The 19988-nt window shown below is 34.0% G+C and overlaps 1 protein-coding gene across 1 annotated transcript; it reads right to left on the bottom strand.

Annotated features, from left to right (window-relative positions):
- Positions 1 to 12553: 12553 nt before the first annotated feature.
- Positions 12554 to 16346, bottom strand: LOC127546796 (olfactory receptor 1J4-like). The gene is given in 2 exon segments (XM_051973738.1): positions 12554 to 13535; positions 16342 to 16346. Coding segments are annotated over 2 exon segments (987 nt in total).
- Between the last annotated feature and the right edge of the window lie 3642 nt (positions 16347 to 19988).

Here is a 19988-nt window from a genome sequence, read left to right as displayed (position 1 = left end):
AATGTGAAATACCTTCTGGGGAAAACAACAGACCTAGAAAACAGATCCAGGAGAGACAATCTGAGAATCATTGGACTCCCAGAAAAGTATGATGAAAAAAAGACCCTGGACACTATTTTTCGGGAAATCATCAAAGAGAACTGCCCAGAAGTCATAGAAACAGAGGGTAAAATAGACATTGAAAGAATTCATCGATCACCTACTAAAAGGGATCCTAAAATCAAAACACCAAGAAATATAATGGCCAAATGCCAGAACCCTCAGATGAAGGAAAAAATACTGCAAGTGGCTATAAAAACCCAATTCAAGTATCGAGGAGCCACAATAAGGATCACCCAGGATCTAGCAGCATTAACATTAAAGGATTGAAGGGCCTGGAATATGATATTCCGAAAGGCTAAGGAACTTGGTATGCAACCAAAAATAACTTACCCAGCCAGAATGAGCATCTTTTTCCAGGGAAGAAGATGGACATTCAACGAAGTAAGCAAATTTCACCTATTTTTGATGAAAAAACCAAAACTTACCAAAAAGTTTGATCTACAAAAATAGAACTCAAGAGAAATCTAAAAGGTAAAGATTAATCTTGGGAACTATATTTCTGCTATAAAGATGTATAAAGAATACATGTATACCTTGTTCTAGAAACTAGATGTGGAAAGGACATTGTACCAGAAAAAGGGTAAAGTGGGGGTACTACATCTCATGAAGAGGCGAAGGAAACCTATTATATCTGAGAGAAAGAATGGAGGGGGATGAATATAGTGGGTATCTTACTGCCTTCAGAATTGGCTTTAAGAGAAAAATTTTAGACATATTCAATTTATGGTGAAACTTCTCCTACCTCATTGAAAAGTGAGAAGGGAAAAGTGAAAAGGGAAGGAATAAGCTAAGCGGAAGGGAATACAGAAACTGGGAGGGAAAGGGGTAAGATAGGGGGAGGAACTCTAAGGCAGGGGGAGAGATACTAAAAAGGGAGGGGTGTGAGAAGCAAGTGGTGCTCACAAGCTTAATACTGGGAAGGGGGGTAAAGGGGAAAGAAGGGAGAAAAGCATAAACAGGGGTTAACAAGATGGCAAGTAATACAGAATTGGTCATTTTAACCATAAATGTGAATGGGGTAAACTCCCCCATAAAGAGGAAGCGGTTAGCAGAATGGATTAAAAGCCAGAATCCTACAATATGTTGTTTACAGGAAACACACCTGAAGTGGGGAGGTTAAAGTAAGTGCAGGTTAAAGGTAAAAGGTTGGAGCAAAATCTACTATGCTTCAGGTGAAATCAAAAAAGCAGGAGTAGCCATCCTGCTCTCAGACCAAGCAAAAGCAAAAATTGATCTAATTAAAAGAGATAAGGAAGGGCACTATATCTTGCTAAAGGGTAGCATGGATAATGAAGCACTATCTATATTAAACATATATGCACCAAGTGGTATAGCATCTAAATTCTTAAAAGAGAAATTAAGAGAGCTGCAAGAAGAAATAGACAGCAAAACTATAATAGTGGGAGATCTCAACCTTGCACTCTCAGAATTAGATAAATCAAACCACAAAATAAATAAGAAAGAAGTCAAAGAGGTAAATAGCATACTAGAAAAATTAGATATGATAGATCTCTGGAGAAAATGTAATGGAGACAGAAAGGAATACACTTTCTTTTCAGCAGTTCATGGAATCTATACAAAAATTGACCATATATTAGGACATAAAAACCTCAAACTCAAATACAGTAAGGAAGAAATAGTAAATACATCCTTTTCAGACCACGATGCAATGAAAATTACATTCAACAAAAAACCAGGGGAAAGTAGACCAAAAAATAATTGGAAACTAAATAATCTCATACTAAAGAATGATTGGGTGAAACAGCAAATCATAGACATAATTAATAATTTCACCCAAGAAAACGATAATAATGAGACATCATACCAAAATGTATGGGATACAGCCAAAGCGGTAATAAGGGGAAATTTCATATCTCTAGAGGCCTATTTGCATAAAATAGAGAAAGAGAAGCTCAATGAATTGGGCTTGCAATTAAAAATGCTAGAAAAGGAACAAATTAAAAACCCCCAGTCAAATACTAAACTTGAAATTCTAAAAATAAAAGGAGAGATCAATAAAATTGAAAGTAAAAAAACTATTGAATTAATTAATAAAACTAAGAGTTGGTTCTATGAAAAAACCAATAAAATAGACAAACCCTTAGTAAATCTGATTAAAAAAAGGAAAGAGGAAAATCAAATTGTTAGTCTTAAAAATGAAAAGGGAGAACTCGCCACTAACGAAGAGGAAATTAGAGCAATAATTAGGAGTTACTTTGCCCAACTTTATGCCAATAAATTCAACAACTTAAATGAAATAGAATACCTCCAAAAATATAGTTTGCTCAAACTAACAGAGGAAGAAGTAAATATTCTAAACAGTCCCACCTCAGAAAAAGAAATAGAACAAACTATCAACCAACTCCCTAAGAAAAAATCCCCAGGACCAGATGGATTTACATGTGAATTCTATCAAACATTTAAAGAACAATTAACTCCAATGCTAAATAAACTATTTGAAAAAATAGGGATTGAAGGAGTCCTACCAAACTTCTTTTATGACACAGACATGGTACTGATACCTAAACCAGGTAGGTTGAAAACAGAGAAAGAAAATTATAGACCAATCTCCCTAATGAATATTGATGCTAAAATCTTAAATAAAATATTAGCAAAAAGATTACAGAAAATCATGCCCAGGATAATACACTATGACCAAGTAGGATTTATATCAGGAATGCAGGGCTGGTTCAATATTAGGAAAACTATTAGCATAATTGACTATATCAACAACCAACCAAACAAAAACCATATGATCATCTCAATAGATACAGAAAAAGCATTTGATAAAATCCAACATCCATTCCTAATAAAAACACTTGAGAGCATAGGAATAAATGGACTTTTCCTTAAAATAGTCAGGAGCATATACTTAAAACCATCAGTAAGCATCATATGCAATGGGGAAAAACTGGAACCTTTCCCAGTAAGATTTGGAGTGAAGCAAGGTTGCCCAATATCACCATTATTATTCAATATTGTATTAGAAACACTAGCCTCTGCAATAAGAGTCGAGAAAGAGATTAAAGGAGTTAGAGTAGGCAATGAGGAAATCAAACTATCACTCTTTGCAGATGATATGATGGTGTACCTAGAGAACCCCAGATATTCTACTAAAAAGCTATTAGAAATAATTCATAATTTTAGCAAAGTAGCAGGATACAAAATAAATCCCCATAAATCCTTAGCATTTTTATACATCACCAACAAAATCCAACAGCAAGAGATACAAAGAGAAATCCCATTCAGAATAACTGTTGATAGCATAAAATATCTGGGAATCTATCTACCAAAGGAAAGTCAGGAATTATATGAGCAAAATTACAAAAAAGTTTCCACACAAATAAAGTCAGACTTAAATAATTGGACAAATATTAAGTGCTCTTGGATAGGCCGAGCGAATATAATAAAGATGACAATACTCCCTAAACTAATCTATTTATTTAGTGTTATACCAATCAGACTTCCAAGAAAATATTTTAATGATCTAGAAAAAATAACAACAAAATTCATATGGAACAATAAAAAGTCGAGAATCTCAAGGGAATTAATGAAAAAAAAAATCAAATGAAGGTGGCCTAGCTGTACCTGATCTAAAATTATATTATAAAGCAGCAGTCACCAAAACCATTTGGTATTGGCTAAGAAATAGATTAGCTGATCAGTGGAAGAGGTTAGGTTCACAAGACATAATAATCAACTATAGCAATCTAGTGTTTGACAAACCCAAAGATCCTAACTTTTGGGATAAGAATTCATTATTTGATAAAAACTGCTGGGATAACTGGAAATTAGTATGGTAAAAATTAGGCATGGAGCCACACTTAACACCATATACCAAGATAAGATCAAAATGGGTCCATGATCTAGGCATAAAGAATGAGATTATAAATAAATTAGAGGAACATAGGATAGTTTATCTCTCAGACTTGTGGAGGAGAAAGAAATTTGTGACCAAAGATGAACTAGAGACCATTACTGATCACAAAATAGAAAATTTTGATTATATCAAATTAAAAAGCCTTTGTACAAACAAAACTAATGCAAACAAGATTAGAAGGGAAGCAACAAACTGGGAAAACATCTTCACAGTTAAAGGTTCTGATAAAGGCCTCATTTCCATAATATATAGAGAACTGACTCAAATTTATAAGAAGTCAAGCCATTCTCCAATTGAAAAATGGTCAAAGGATATGAACAACAATTTTCAGATGATGAAATTGAAGCTATTACCACTCTTATAAAAGAATGTTCCAAATCATTATTGATCAGAGAAATGCAAATTAAGACAATTCTGAAATACCACTACACACCTGTCAGATTGGCTAAGATGACAGGAAAAAATAATGATGAATGTTGGAGGGGATGCGAGAAAACTGGGATACTGATGCATTGTTGGTGGAGTTGTGAACGAATCCAGCCATTCTGGAGATCAATCTAGAATTATGCCCAAAAAGTTATCAAACTGTGCATACCCTTTGATCCAGCAGTGTTTCTATTGGGCTTATACCCCAAAGAGATACTAAAGAAGGGAAAGGGACCTGTATGTGCCAAAATGTTTGTGGCAGCCCTGTTTGTAGTGGCTAGAAACTGTAAATTGAATGGATGCCCATCAATTGGAGAATGGCTGGGTAAATTATGGTATATGAATGTTATGGAATATTATTGTTCTTTAAGAAATGACCAGCAGGTATCTAGGATATACTGCAACCCATTCAACATGTAAAGGACTCTTGCCATCTGGGGGGAAGGGGTGGAGGGAGGGAGGGGAAAAACTGGAACAGAAATGAATGCAAGGGATAATGCTGTAAAAAATTACCCTGGCATGCGTTCTATCAATAAAAAATTATTAAAAAAAAAAAAGAAAGAAATGACCAGCAGGATGAATACAGAGAGGCTTGGAGAGACTTACATGAACTGATGCTAAGTGAAATGAGCAGAACCAGGAGATCATTATACACTTCGACAATGATATTGTATGAGGATGTATTCTGACGGAAGTGGATTTCTTTGACAAAGAGACCTATCCTCGAGTATCAATTGATAAATGATAGACAGAAGCAGCTACACCCAAAGAAAGAATACTGGGAAACGAATGTGAACTATTTGCATTTTTGTTTTTCTTCCCGGGTTATTTATACCTTCTGAATCCAATTCTCCCTGTGCAACAAGAGAACTGTTCGGTCCTGCAAATATATATTGTATCTAGGATATACTGCAACATATCTAACATATATAGGACTGCTTGCCATCTAGGGGAAGGGGTGGAGGAAGGGAGGGGAAACATCGAAACATAAGCGAGTGCAAGGGATAATGTTGTTAAAAAATTACCCTGGCATGGATTCTGTCAATATAAAGTTATTATAAAATTAAAAAAAACAAACAAACACAAAAATTATGATGAAAAAAAGAGCCTAGATACTATTTTACAGAAAATCATCAAAGAGAACTGCCCATATGTAATAAAAGCAGAAGGTAAAATAGGCATTGAATGAATTCATTGTACACCTTTCGAAAAAGGCCCTAAAATAAAAACTCCAAGGAATATTGTGGCCAAATTCCAAAACTATCAGACTAAGGAAAAAATACTATAAGGAGCCAGAAAAAAACAATTCAAATACAGAGGTGCCACAATAAGGATAACTCAAGATCTGGCTGCCTCCATATTAAAGGAGCAAAGGGCTTGGAATCTGATATTTTTGAATCTGAAAGGCAAAAGAACTTGGAATGCAGCCAAGAATAAACTACCCAGCTAAGCTGAGCATTTTCTTCTATAGAAGAAGATGGACATTTAATGAAACAGATGAATTCCAATTGTTTCTAAGGAAAAAACCAGATCAAAACAAAAAATTTGATCTCCAACCATAGGACTCAAGAGAAGCAGAAAAAGGTAATAGGAACTCTTGAGAACTGTATTTCTGTTGTGGATATACATAAAGACCATATGTATAATTTGATTTTGCTGATAAAACATAAAAAAGGGAAGTAGAATGGAAAGGGGATAGTGTCAGAAAAAGGGGAAATGGCAGTTAAAAAGAGGGAAACTATCCCACAAAGAGGCAAAGGAAACCTATCATATCTGAGGGAATTTAGAGAGGGGGAGGAACATTGTGTGAATCTTACTCTCATCAGAGTTGGCTCAAAGAGAAAATAATTGATATATTTGTTTTACAGAGAATTTTATCTCACCTCATTAAAAAAGGGGAAGAGGAAAAGGGAAAAGGAAAAGAGTAATAAAGGAAGGGTACAAGAAAGAGGAAATGATTCAAAGGGGAAGGGGAGTGATCCTAAAGAGCGGTGTGACACAAGTGGGGCCCATAAGTTTAGTACTGGGAAAGAGGGTGGGGGGCAAGAAAAAGAAAAGTATAATCTAGGGATAATAAGATGGCAGGAAATACAGAATTAGTAATTTTAACCATAAATGTGAATGAGATGAACTCTCCCATTAAGCAGAGGTGGATAGCAGACTGGATCAAAAGTCAGAACCCTACGATATGTTGTTTACAGGAAACACATTTAAAGCAGGGAGATACATACAGAGTAAAGGTAAAAAGCTGGAGCAGAATCTATTATGCTTCAGGTGAAGTCAAAAAAGTAGGGGTAGTCATCCTGCTCTCAGATCAAGCAAAAGTAAAAACTGATCTAATGAAAAGAGATAAGGAAGGAAACTATATCTTGCTAAAGGGTAGCATAGACAATGAAGTAATATCAATATTAAAGATATATACACCAAGTGGTATAGCATCCAACTTCCTAAAGGAGAAGTTAAGAGAGTTGCAAGAAGAAATAGACAGTAAAACTATAATAGTGGGAGATCTCAAACCTGCACTCTCAGAATTAGATAAATCAAACCACAAAACAAATAAGAAAGAAATTAAAGAGATAAATAGAATATTAGAAAAATTAGGTATGATAGATCTTTGGAGAAAACTGAATGTAATAGAAAAGAGTATACTTTCTTCTCAGCAGTTCATGGGACCTATGCAAAAATTGATCACATATTAGGACATAAAGACCTCAAAATTAAATGCAGAAAGGCAGAAATAATAAATGCTTTCTTTTCAGATCACGATGAAATAAAAACTACATTCAACAAAAAGTTAGGGGGAAATAAACCAAAAAGTAATTGGAAACTAAATAATCTCATCTTAAAGAATGATTGGATAAAACAGCAAATTATAGACACAACCAATAATTTCACTCAAGATAATGACAACGATGAGATATCATACCAAAATTTGTGGGATGCAGCCAAAGTGGTAATAAGGGGAAATTTTATATCCTTAGAGGCTTACTTGAATAAAATAAAGAGAAGATCAATGAATTTGACTTGCAACTTTAAAAGCTAGAAAAAGACCAAATTAAAAACCCCCAATCAAATACTAAACTTGAAATTCTAAAATGAAAAACAAAAATTAATAATATTGAAACTAAAAAAAATCTATCAAACTAATAAATAAAACTAAGAGTTGGTTTTATGAAAAAACCAATAAAATAGCTAAACCTTTGGTAAATCTGATTAGAAAAAAAGGAGAGAGGAAAATAACATTAGTCTTAAAAATGAAAAAAGGGAGAACTTTCTACCAATGAAGAGGAAATGAGAGAAATAATGAGTTACTTTGCTCAACTTTATGCCAATAAATTTGATAATCTAAGTGAAATGGATGACTACCTCCAAAAATATAGGCTTCCCAGGTTAACAGAGGAGGAAGTAAATTGCTTAAATAGTCCCATTTCAGAAAAAGAAATAGAACAAGCTTTTAATCAACTCCCTAAGAAAAAATCCCCAGAACCAGATGGATTTACATGTGAATTCTACTAAACATTTAAAGAACAATTAGCCCCAATTCTATTTAAACTATTTGAAAAAATAGAGAATGAAGGAGTTCTACCCAATTCCTTTTATGACATAGACATGGTACTGATACCTAAACAGAGGTTGAAAACAGAGAAAGGAAATTATAGACCAATCTCCCTAATGAATATTAATGCTAAAATCTTAAATAAGATATTAGCAAAACGGCTACAGAAAATCATGCCTAGGAAAATACACCATGATCAAGTAGAAGTTATACCAGGAATGCAGGCTGGTTCTATATTAGGAAACTATCAGTATAATTGGGCATATTAATAACCAAATTAACAAAAATCATATGATCATCTCAATAGATGCAGAAAAAGCATTTGATAAAATACAACATCCATTCCTACTGAAAACATTTGAGAGTAAAGGAATAAATGGACTTTTCCTTAAAATAATCAGGAGCATCTATTTAAAACCATCAGTAAGCATCATGTGTAATGGGGACAAACTGCAACCATTCCCAATAAGATCAGGAGTGAAACAAGGTTACCTACTATCACCATTACTGTTCAATATTGTATTAGAAATGCAAGCTTTGGCAATAAGAGTTGAGAAAGAGATTAAAGAAATTAGAGTAGGTAATGAGGAAATCAAATGATCACTCTTTGCTGATGATATGATGGCATACTTAGAGAACCCCAGCGATTCTACTAAAAAAAACTATTAGAAATAATCCACACCTTTAGCAAAGTTGCAGGATAGAAAATAAACCCACATAAGTCATCAGCATTCTTATATATCACTAACAAAATTCAACAGTTAGAAATACAAAGAGAAATTCCATTTCAAGTAACTACCAATAGTATAAAATATTTAGGAATCTATCCACCAAAGGAAAATTAGAAACTATATGAGCAAAACAACAAAACATTTTCCACACAAATTAAGTCTGATCTAACCAATTGGAAAAATATTAAATGCTCTTGGATAGGGCGAGCAAATATATAAAGATGACAACACTACCTAAACTAATCTATTTATTTAGCACTCTACCGATCAGACTTCCAAAAAACTATTTTAATAACCTAGGAAAAATAACAACAAAGTTCATATGGAAAAACAAAAGGTCAAGAATTTCAAGGGAATTAATGAAAAAAAAAATCAAATGAAGGTGGCTTAGTTGTACCAGATCTAAAATTATATTATAAAACAGCAGTTACCAAACCTATATGATATTGGCTAAGAAATAGACTAGTTAATCAGTGGAATAGATTCGGTTCAAAGGACAAAATAATCAATAACTTTAATACTCTAGTGTTTGACAAACCCAAAGATCCCAGCTTTTGGGATAAGAACTCACTGTTTGACAAAAATTCCTGGGAAAATTGGCAACTAGTATGGCAGAAACTAGGCATTGGTGCATACTTAACACTGTACACCAAGATAAGGTCAAAATGGGTTCATGACCTAGGCATAAATAATGATATTATAAACAAATTAGAGGAACCTAGGATAGTTTACCTGGCAGATCTGTGCAAAAGGAAGGAATTTATGAGCAAAGAAGAACTAGAGATCATTATTGATCACAAAATAGAAAATTTTGATTATATCAAATTGAAAAGTTTTTGTACAAACAAAACTAATTCAAACAAGATGAGATGGGAAGCAACAAACTGGGAAAACATTTTTACAGCTAAAGATTCTGATAAAGGTCTCATTTCCAAAAAATATAGAGAATATATAGAGAATATCTTACCTAAATTATAAAAAAATCATACCATTCTCCAATTGATAAATGGTCATAGGATATGAACAGACAATTCTCAGATGAAGAAACTGAAACTATTTCTAGTCATTTGAAAAGATGCTCCAAGTCATTATTAATCAGAGAAATGCAAATTAAGACAACTCTGAAATACTACTACACACTGTCAGATTGGCTAGAATGAAAGGGGAAGATAATGTGCAATGTTGGAGGGAATGTGGGAAAACAGGGACACTGATACATTGTTGGTGGAATTGTGAACACATCTAGCCATTCTGGAGAGCAGTTTGGAACTATGCTCAAAAAGTTATCAAACTGTGCATACCCTTTGATCCAGCAGTGTTACTACTGGGTTTATATCTCAAAGAGATTTTAAAGAAGGGAAAGAGACCTGTATGTGCAAGAATGTTTGTGGCAGCCCTCTTTCTAGTGGCCAGTAACTAGAAACTGTGTGGATGCCCATCAATTGGAGAATGGCTGAATAAATTGTGGTATATGAATATTATGGAATATTATTGTTCTGTAAAAAATGACCAACAGGATGATTTCAGAAAGGCCTGGAGAGACTTACATGAACTGATGCTGAGTGAAATGAGCAGGACCAGAAGATCATTATATACTTCAACAACAATACTATATGATGATCAATTCTGATGGACATGGCCCTCTTCAACAATGAGATGAACCAAATCAGTTCCAATAGAGCAGTAATGAACTGAATCAGCTACACCCAGGGAAAGAACTCTGGGAGAAGACTATGAACCACAACATAGAATTCCCAATCTCTCTACCTTTGTCCTCCTGCTTTTTTGATTTCCTTCACAGGCTAATTGTACACTATTTCAAAGTCTGATTCTTTTTGTATAGCAAAATAACTGTTTGGACATGTATACTAATATTATATTTAATTTATGCTTTAACATATTTAACATGTATTGGTCAACCTGTCATCTGAGGGAGGGGATGGAGGGAAGGAGGGGAAAAATTGGAACAAAAGGTTTGGCAATTGTCAGTGGTGTAAAATTACCTATGCATTGGCATAAGAACTCACTGTTTGACAAAAATTGCTGGGAAAATTGGAAACTAGTATGGCAGAAACTAAGCATTGATGCACACTTAACAGTATACACCAAGATAAAGTCAAAACAGGTTCATGATCTAGGCATAAAGAATGAGATAATAAATAAATTAGAGGAACATAGGGTAGTTTAAAAAGCTAAAAAAAAAAAAAAAAGGAGATATCTCTAGAGAAAAAAAAGAGAAAGCTTCTGTATTTTTTTTTTTTTTTTGTTGAGGCAATTGAGATTAAGTGACTTTCCCAAGATCACACATCTAGGAAGTATTAAGTGTCTGAAGCTGAATCTGAACTGAGGTCCTCCTGACTTTGGGGCTGGTGCTTTATCTGCTGTGTCATCTATCTGTCCCCAGCTTCTGTACTTTTCTTATGCAGTTATAATCAATATTTGGTATTGAAGTTATTTGCACATTTATTTTATCTCTTTAGATTGTAAGCTTCTTGAGATCAGGGAGCAGAACATCTTTGTCTTAGACTCTCCATATCTTAATATAGTACTTTACAAATAATAAATATCTTCATCACCCTTATCAGCAGCACAATTATTAGCATACTCAACTGGACAGTTCTGCCTGGATGACTGGAAGCAGAAGCACTTTCTGGAGAAAAAAGAAAAACTAAAATTTCTCAGAGAAATAAATAAGGTTTCCTTGGGATGGTAAGGAGATTTTATTGCAGTCCAGGTAGTTTATCTGAGAGTATAATTAGACTTCAATAAGCGAAATTAATTACTATGTGTCCAATGACTCAGAAAGTAGCTCCTGACCTCATGTTGCAGCAGCAGAAATAGTAGCAGTGGCTAGGTGTTTAAAGCCCGGAGCATCCATTGCAAACGGGGAAAGTAAAATCTAGTGACAAACACAAGCTTTATTCCCTTCACAATCCAGTAAGTCCTAAATTCCTTTAGGCCTGAGACCTGCCTTATTGAATAAATTATTCTGCCTCCCTCAATTTCGGTTCTGTATTCTCACAAATTATATATATATATATATATATATGTATTATGTACCCATATATGTGTGTATACATATATGTATGTAGAAATGCACATATATCTATATATTCAAATATATTTTTATATCATGGATTGTCAGTTGCATTCAGGTTTAAGGCAGGCAAATTTTGGGGGCAGAAGGATACTCTATATTTGAAAAAACACAGTACATTCCAAACCATCCCCAATAATTTGCCTTATATCATGATATAGTTGTGTTTTAAAATGTTTGAAAAAGAATGGGAGGCAGAAAGCAAAGAAAGATGAATGAAGTAAGGAAGGAAAGAAGGAAGAAAGAAAAGAAAGAGAAGAAAGGAAAGAAAGGTAAAAAGAAGGAAAGAAGGGAGGAAGGAAGGAAGGAAGGAAGGAAAGAATCAAGGAAAGAAACCGAAAGATCTGTTTGGCAATCTCTTCCATTCGGTCCAAAGATTCCCACTTCCCTCCAAATAAAATTAAGAAACAGAATATAAAGATCCAACATTCTAAGCTGATATATTGTCTTTAGTATCAAAGTTAATAGAAATAGTATCATTAGCAAGCACTGAACATCAATATGCAGTTACAGACAGAAATAAGTAGCATTGATTCCTGTGTAAAACAATCTCTGGGATTCAGTTTCTACACCTGAAAAATGAAATTAATAATTTCTACCATCCCACCTTCAAAGGGTTACTGTGAGGGATCAAATGAGATAACATATGAAAGCCCATTGTACACAATAAAGAAATAAGATATGGATTATTATTATAACTTTTAATTGTAGACTAAGTAGAGATTATACTTAATTGCATGCATTGAATGAAATAAGAGTCATCAAGCTAGCTTGGAAGCATGAGTTATTGTCATGGAGGAGAACATTATTCCATTGAGGTTCCTTTTCAAAGCACCCTTCATGTCTCTATTCCTCAGAGTGTAAATGAAGGGATTCAGCAAGGGAGTCACCACTGTATACATTATAGCAGAAATGATATCTTTGATATTTGAATTCTCAGATGAGGGGAAAAAATACTGGCCAAAGATTGTCCCATAATATAAAAACACTACAGAAAGGTGTGAGCCACAGGTAGATAATGCTTTGCAGATTCCCTTGCTAGACTGGATTTTCAGGATGGTGGCAACAATGCAGATGTAAGAGACAAGGACACATATTAATGGAAACATAATGACTATTGTTCCTACAGTAAACATGGTAAGTTCATTGAGAGACGTATCTGAGCAGGACAGCTTGAGTAAGGCAGCTAGGTCACAAAAGAAATGGGGGACAGAATTTTCTGCACAGAAGGACAGTCGGACCAGAAGAAGGGTGTGGGTCAAGGAATTGGCAAAGGAGAGAATCCAGGATCCAACTATCAGCAAGCTGCAGAGACTCTGTCTCATGAGTGTGCTATAGTGGAGAGGGTGGCAGATGGCAACATAGCGATCATAAGCCATTGCAGTGAGCAGGAAGCTGTCCAGATCAGTAAAGAATATGAAGAAATATGTTTGTGAGATGCAGCCATTGTAGGGAATGGTCTGGTTTCCTGATTGCATGTTCACCAGCATTTTGGGGGTAGTTACGGACGAGAAACAGATATCAGTAAAAGCCAAGTGACTGAGGAAGAAATACATGGGACTGTGAAGATGAGAATCCAGTCTGATCAGCAAGATAATAAGCAGGTTCCCAAACAATGTGGTGAGATAGATGCTCAGGAAGAGAATGTAGAACAGTACATGATGCTGTGGGCTGATAGGAAATCCAAGGAGGAGGAATTCAGAGATACCTGTCTTATTCTCCTCCATTCTGCTCCTCTATCTGCTTAAAGAAGAAGGAATCCGTTTGGCACAGTGAAAAGCATTTAATTTGAACTCAGATGACCTATGTTCAAATCAGAGCTTTCTTATCAGCCTTGTACACCTTATTTGAAACTCCATATTCATCTATATAAAAGATAGATGCCTTCTAATGTCCCTAAGAGAATAACTATTATAATTAGGCATGAAGAGAGTTTGGGCTGGGAAGGTGAATCCTGCTTATGAAAATCTATAATGTTAAAGTTTGAAGGGACTCAAGAACCAGAATGTTAGAAATCAAACCTTATGTCCAGTACCCATTTTTCTACACTATGGTGTGTCTATACACTAGCAATGTTACCATTGTTCAAATCTTTATTCTCTAGCCTTCCTGATATTAATTTGAAATTGATATATAATATGTGTGTATATGTATACATGCACACATGCATATATTATATACAAATATACATATGTAGTAGTGGCTAAAATGATGGCCTCAGATTCAGAAATACTGCGTGCAAGTTTTGCCTCTCATACATATGTACTGTATGATCCTTGTTAAGTCACTTAACTTCAGTGTTGTGGGCAGCTGTTTAAGTCTATATATTTCAGAGATAATGCTGTCCTATACTAGGAGAAGCTCCTCACCATGAAGTCCCTATACCAATAAAATCATTGTTCTACATTCTATCCCTATATTTTCTTTATACATTTATATACTTTATACTGATAGTTTTAACAGCATGAACTAACATTAAGATTTTTCACACATCCCTGTAGATGTTCATGGTAGTTCCAGTCAGAATATAAGTCCTTTGAAGGCTTTCACTTTTGGCTTTGCATCTTTAAAGAATATTATAGTTTTAGATATATAATCAATATATACTAAATGCTTGCTGATTGATTGTTCTTACTCATAGTAATACTCATTTTGTCATGACCATCTGTATTCTGAATAGTATGGGTTGGACAAAATAGGAAGATCAGGATTTTCTATGAACATATCTCTAAACTACTCTCCATTGGACTAATAAATTCTACATGGTGGAAAGACTTGGGTGTGTTTAATATAAATAGCCCTTTTCTTTCCTGAGTTCTAATTCATCTCCATGAAGTAAAGGGGTCTCTGTGTTCTCCAAGACTATGGAGTACACATTCTGGAAAGTTTTATTGCCTTGAAAAGTCTTCCAACATGACTGTATCAAATACAAGTTTGAATATGCAGAGCATCATCACCTTGTTGGTCTGGGGGAGATGAATCTTTGTGTTACAGCAATTCATTAAAATCCTCTAACCCCTATCACCACCACAGAGTGGTGATATGGAGGAAGGAGCAGCTATAACACTGATACAGAGATAAAAGTTTTTCTTGAAAAGAGGTAGTGAAAATAATGACAGATTGAAGATTAGATGATCAAAGAACTACAAAGAAGAAGCTGTGACCTCTTGAATAGAGGTAAAGGATATGACTAGAAGTAAAAGCAGCCTCCTCCTGGGGTTCCTCTAGTGCTTAATCTTTGGAATATTTCTTCCCCTTCTCTTTTATTCCCCAAACCACTTTCTGTGTCTTTTTTAGTCTTGCTAACCTGTTCTTAGTATTTCATCACAGACTTTATAATTTATACAAGAATCCTAGAAATGAAGCTAAGTGAAATATTCCATTGTCACTCATAAATTTTCCTGCAATCAGGGTTAAATGTTTTTTCTTCTACTGTATTTTATATTCATCAATTTTAAACAAATTATCATATATAAAAACCTTTGATTTATGCCAAACACATGAGATGAATGGAATCTGGTCTTTCTTGTGAGTTCCATATCACCAATTGGAAATTTCCCATTGTGTATTCCAAAACCATCTCAAAATTAATGTGTCAAAGAAAACTAATCACACTCACCCCAAATACCCTTCCTGTTATGGGCCAGAACTTGAAATAAGGTGGTAAGTCAGTGGAATTGATAGAGGCAATGGTTGTTTAGCATGGTGCTTAATAGTTCTCTAGTTCAATACATGTACTTAGTTACTTACTATAGTTCTATGAGATTCACATCTTTGATAAGAGAGCATATAAGCTTGGACAAACTCAGCCAGAATCAGAACTAGGGAAGATAGAAAAGTGGTGGCAGGCTGTTCTCCTTCGCTTCGCCACTGAAACCAAGATCCAGAAGGCCTCCAGAAAAACTAGCCAAGCCCCAAGGAAAGGAGACAAGATTTTGAAAGAGACAATAAAGGATTTGGACTTTAACTCCTGGAAACCTCAACAGAGAACATTACATTTTAAAGAGAAGGTTACACCTTCCTTCTATCAAAGATATCACTATGCTTCCTGTTAAACACAATTGTAACTTTGGAGTCAACATTGGGACTCTCTCCCAACATCTCCACATCAAATCAGTTGCTTGGTTTTTTTGATTTTGCCTTAAAAACATTTCTCACAACTTTTCCCCTCCCTCCACAGAGATTAAGTGATTTCCTTAATGTCATTCAGGTAATAAGTGACAGAAACCAATTACAAATCCAAGTCCTCTGACTCCAAATCCAAACACAAATTCAGTATTTTTTTTCTTCTGTACCTCCTTTATATTCTATTGTTGTTTCTAGTTTTTAACAACCTATATTAGTCTGTGCATTTATTTTGCCTGACCTGTGACTTAACTGGCTTGGGATACTCCTAATGGTGATATTCCCTATGTCTATCAGAAACTCCTGCAAATTCTAGTTTCAGAGAGTTGTCTGGAGCTTAAGTGACTTGCCTAGAGTCTGAGTCCAACTCTATTTTCTGTCTCATGCTGCATCTTCTGGGAAAGGCACATGTACTTGTACTTACCACATTGCCTAGAACATCATAGGTACTTAGTTATTGACTGACTATTCCAGCATTATATTGTTCAGAGAATTTGGAGATCCAGATGAAAAGGATTTGCATGAGAGGAAAAAACTGAAAATTATACACATAAACACATAAAACATCATCCATACATCCATATATATACCCAGAATATTCCCATTGCTTGAATGACTTTTCCTAATTTCTTCAGACCTGTTATGAATTCAGATGATTAGAGCTTTAGGAAACAGACTCCTTTCTATCTCTCTCCTGGAGCTTGACAAGAATAAGACAAGTTGAAGCATTGCTTTTCCTTTTTTTTTTTTTTTTTTTTTTTGCTGGAAAAGAGATAGCAGTTTTTGGCTCAGGTTGAGCAAACTCTGGTTAGCTTTTATTCACAACACAGAACACACAAAGCAATTCTTTTTTATTGTATAGTCAAGGAAGGGACTCAGGAGGTATTGTTGGTGAGAGACAATGTCCCCTGATCCTTGTTAGAGAAGTTGCCTAATTCCCCCATGGACCTTTGTGGGATGTATATACCTGAGGTTAAAGTATTTCTTTCAAGAGTTGGAGAAGATGAGGTGGTGAGATCATTGGGGGAGATTTGTTAGTGTTCTTCTTTTCCCTGGGTCTGTGTAAAGCATGGGAAGCTAGGAACAACTTTGACCCCAAACTCTAAAAGTTACCTGTAAGTCTCATTTATTGCCACAGTCACAAACTGGAGTATCCAAGATTATTTAACTCCCTTAGTTCAGATTCAAACAAGAACCCTACTTCCTTTCACTGAGCTATGATACATGGAGATAAGCATGCTCTACTAGGAAATAAAATTATAATAAGTCATAGTTTAGTCATTAAAATTAGTGATGAATAAAATTTATCAAATGAACCTATGAAAGTTATCAAATTAATGTATGAAAGAATGCTCCAAATCATTAAGAAGAGAAATTAAAATCTTAAGATTTTATTTCACATCCAGTAAATTGGCAAAGACAACAATAGAAGAGAATAGTCAGTATTGAACAGGTTATGGAAAGATGAGCACACTACTGCATTGTTAGGGAAGTTGCAATTTAATACAATTATTTTGAAAAGCCATGAAGAATGATGTAAATGAAATGATTATAAAATTCATATACTTTGAATCAGAGATTCTCCTAAGCAAATGTACTACAAAGAGATTGTTGACAAATATTTACAGTAGCATTTTGGGGAGGATGGTAATAAGAAATTAGAAGTAAAAAAGATGCTCATAGATCAGGGCATGGCTAAACAAATAGAATGAAATGAAATATTTTTATGCCGTAAGAAATGATGAATATCATAAATACTGAAAAGCATGGAAAGACTTCAGTGAATTGATAGAATGTGAAATAAGCAGAGCCAAGATAAGAGTATACAAAATGACCACAACATTATAAATTTGAGATAACAATAATGGCCAAACAATAAAAATTGAATGGGGAAAAATATAAATAATACATATAGTCCTAAATAAGAGATTTGAGAAGATATCTTCCTCTACCTTCCATCTTTACTATTTTGCAATGGTTAGACATCCATAGGTCTGGAACTTTGTATATATTTTCAGATGTTTTATTATGTCGCTTAGTTTTATCAACTGTTTTTTGTCTCTTCCCTCTTTTTTCATTAAGAAAATTATTTGTTATGTGGAATGGCTCTCTAGAATAAAGGAGAGGTAATAATGTAGGGGAAACATAACATAAAAACAAAGAAACAAAAAACAAATATACAATGAGAAAAGAAAAAAGAACATGTTCACAGCAGAACATGAGAAGATTCAATATTAAACAAGTTTCCATTTCACAAAAATCTATGTAATATATCCTATACATTGTTTTTGAAGCAAACCAGCTTTCCTGTGCTTACTTCTAAGTTTTATTTTGTTCTATGTTATGCATTTTAAATTTATTTCTCCCTCCCTCTCTCTCTTCCTTTCAACACCTAAGTGTGTCTGAGTCAATAGATATGTATGTATGCATGTGTATTTATAGATAGATACATTTATCTATACAATACCATATTATGAATATTTCTTCTCGTCAGTTTTTCTCATCTTTTTTTATTGATCCAAGTCTTCCCATGTTTTTTGTAAATTAAACAACTCATAGTTTCTTATATCACAGCAATATTCCATCACAATCCCATATTACAGCTTGTTTAGCCATTCCCCTATTGAAGAATACTTCTCGTTTCAGGTAATATAATAGGTACAAGATGATATCTCAAAGTTATTTTAATTTTCATTTCTCAAATCAATAATAATTTAGAGCATTTTATCATATGATTTAAATAGTTTGATTTCTTCATAGAAAAATTGCTTGTTCATATCCTTTGACCACTCATCTATGGGGTATGACATTTTATAATGTTATTTTAAATGGTCTAAAACAATATTGAATAATATTGATGACACATAGTGTAGTTTCCCTATTTTTCTTTTATTTAAATTTATATCAGCTTTAACTTTGCTGATATCACAACCACTACCAGTTTTTTTACATAATTCTACTCCAGTCCTTTATTCAATCTCTGCATGTATTTCCCATTTTTATTGAGTTTCCTAAAAGCAACATAATGTTGAATTCAGATTTTTAATCAATGTTTTTAATCCATTTTATAAGTAAATATATCACATTCATATTCTAAGTTATAATTCTATTCATCCTATTTTTTCACTATCCTTCTAGTCTTGTTTGTCCTTTCCTCCTCACTTGTTTAATTTACTTCTACTCACAAACTAGTCCTCCTCTTCTTTAATGAACCCACCCCTGTAAAAGTCCCTCCTTTGTTCTCTCATGCTACCTATCACCTTAATTGACCATAACTAAGAATTACTTCTTTATCCTCTCTGCTTCCCATTTCTTAATTTGTACACCTTTCTAAAAGCCCCTCTCTTATCTCATCCCCTAACACATTTTCAAAGAGAATAAGTTTTCAACACCACCAGCCCTCTGGTCCCCTTACTTCTATATCAATCCTTTCTTTCATTCTTCATTTGTATGAGATAATCATTTCTATTTGTCCTTTCTAAAGTTTTATTTTTTTATATCCATCCCTATCATACACAGTTCAGCACAAATCTTTCAACCTACCCAAATACTTATGACAGTCATAGAGTGCCAATAATATTTTCATATATAAAAAGTAAATAGTTTGATCTTATTGAGTCTGTATAATTAGTCTTTAATGTTTATGTTCTATCTCTCCTGGAGCTTACATGTCAAATTTTCCCTTAAGTTCTATTACTTCTGTTGAAAATAACTGAAATTCTTTGAATTTGTGAAATGTCTTTTCCATCCCACCTCCTTCAGGATTATATTTAACTTTGCTGGGTAAATTGTCCTTGGTCATAATCCCAGATCTTTTGCTCTGTGAAATATACTGTTCTAAGACCTATGACCTTTTAGTGTAGAAACTGACTATAGTCTCATGATATTTTATTTATTTTATTGTGGCTTGAAATATTTCCTCTTTAATCTTGGAGCTTTGAAATTTAGCTATTATATTCCTGTAATTTTTTCTGAAACTTTCTATTTCAGGTGGAGATTAGTAGAATTTTTTTCTATTTCTGCTTTGCCTTTTTGGTCTAGAACTTCAGAGCAATTTTCCTTAATATTTTC

The sequence above is a fragment of the Antechinus flavipes genome, chromosome 2 (genome assembly GCF_016432865.1).
Source record: "Antechinus flavipes isolate AdamAnt ecotype Samford, QLD, Australia chromosome 2, AdamAnt_v2, whole genome shotgun sequence".
Classification (NCBI taxonomy): Eukaryota; Metazoa; Chordata; class Mammalia; order Dasyuromorphia; family Dasyuridae; genus Antechinus; species Antechinus flavipes.
The sequence above is the reverse complement of the archived record's forward strand: the minus strand, read 5'-3'. Positions and strand labels throughout refer to the sequence as shown.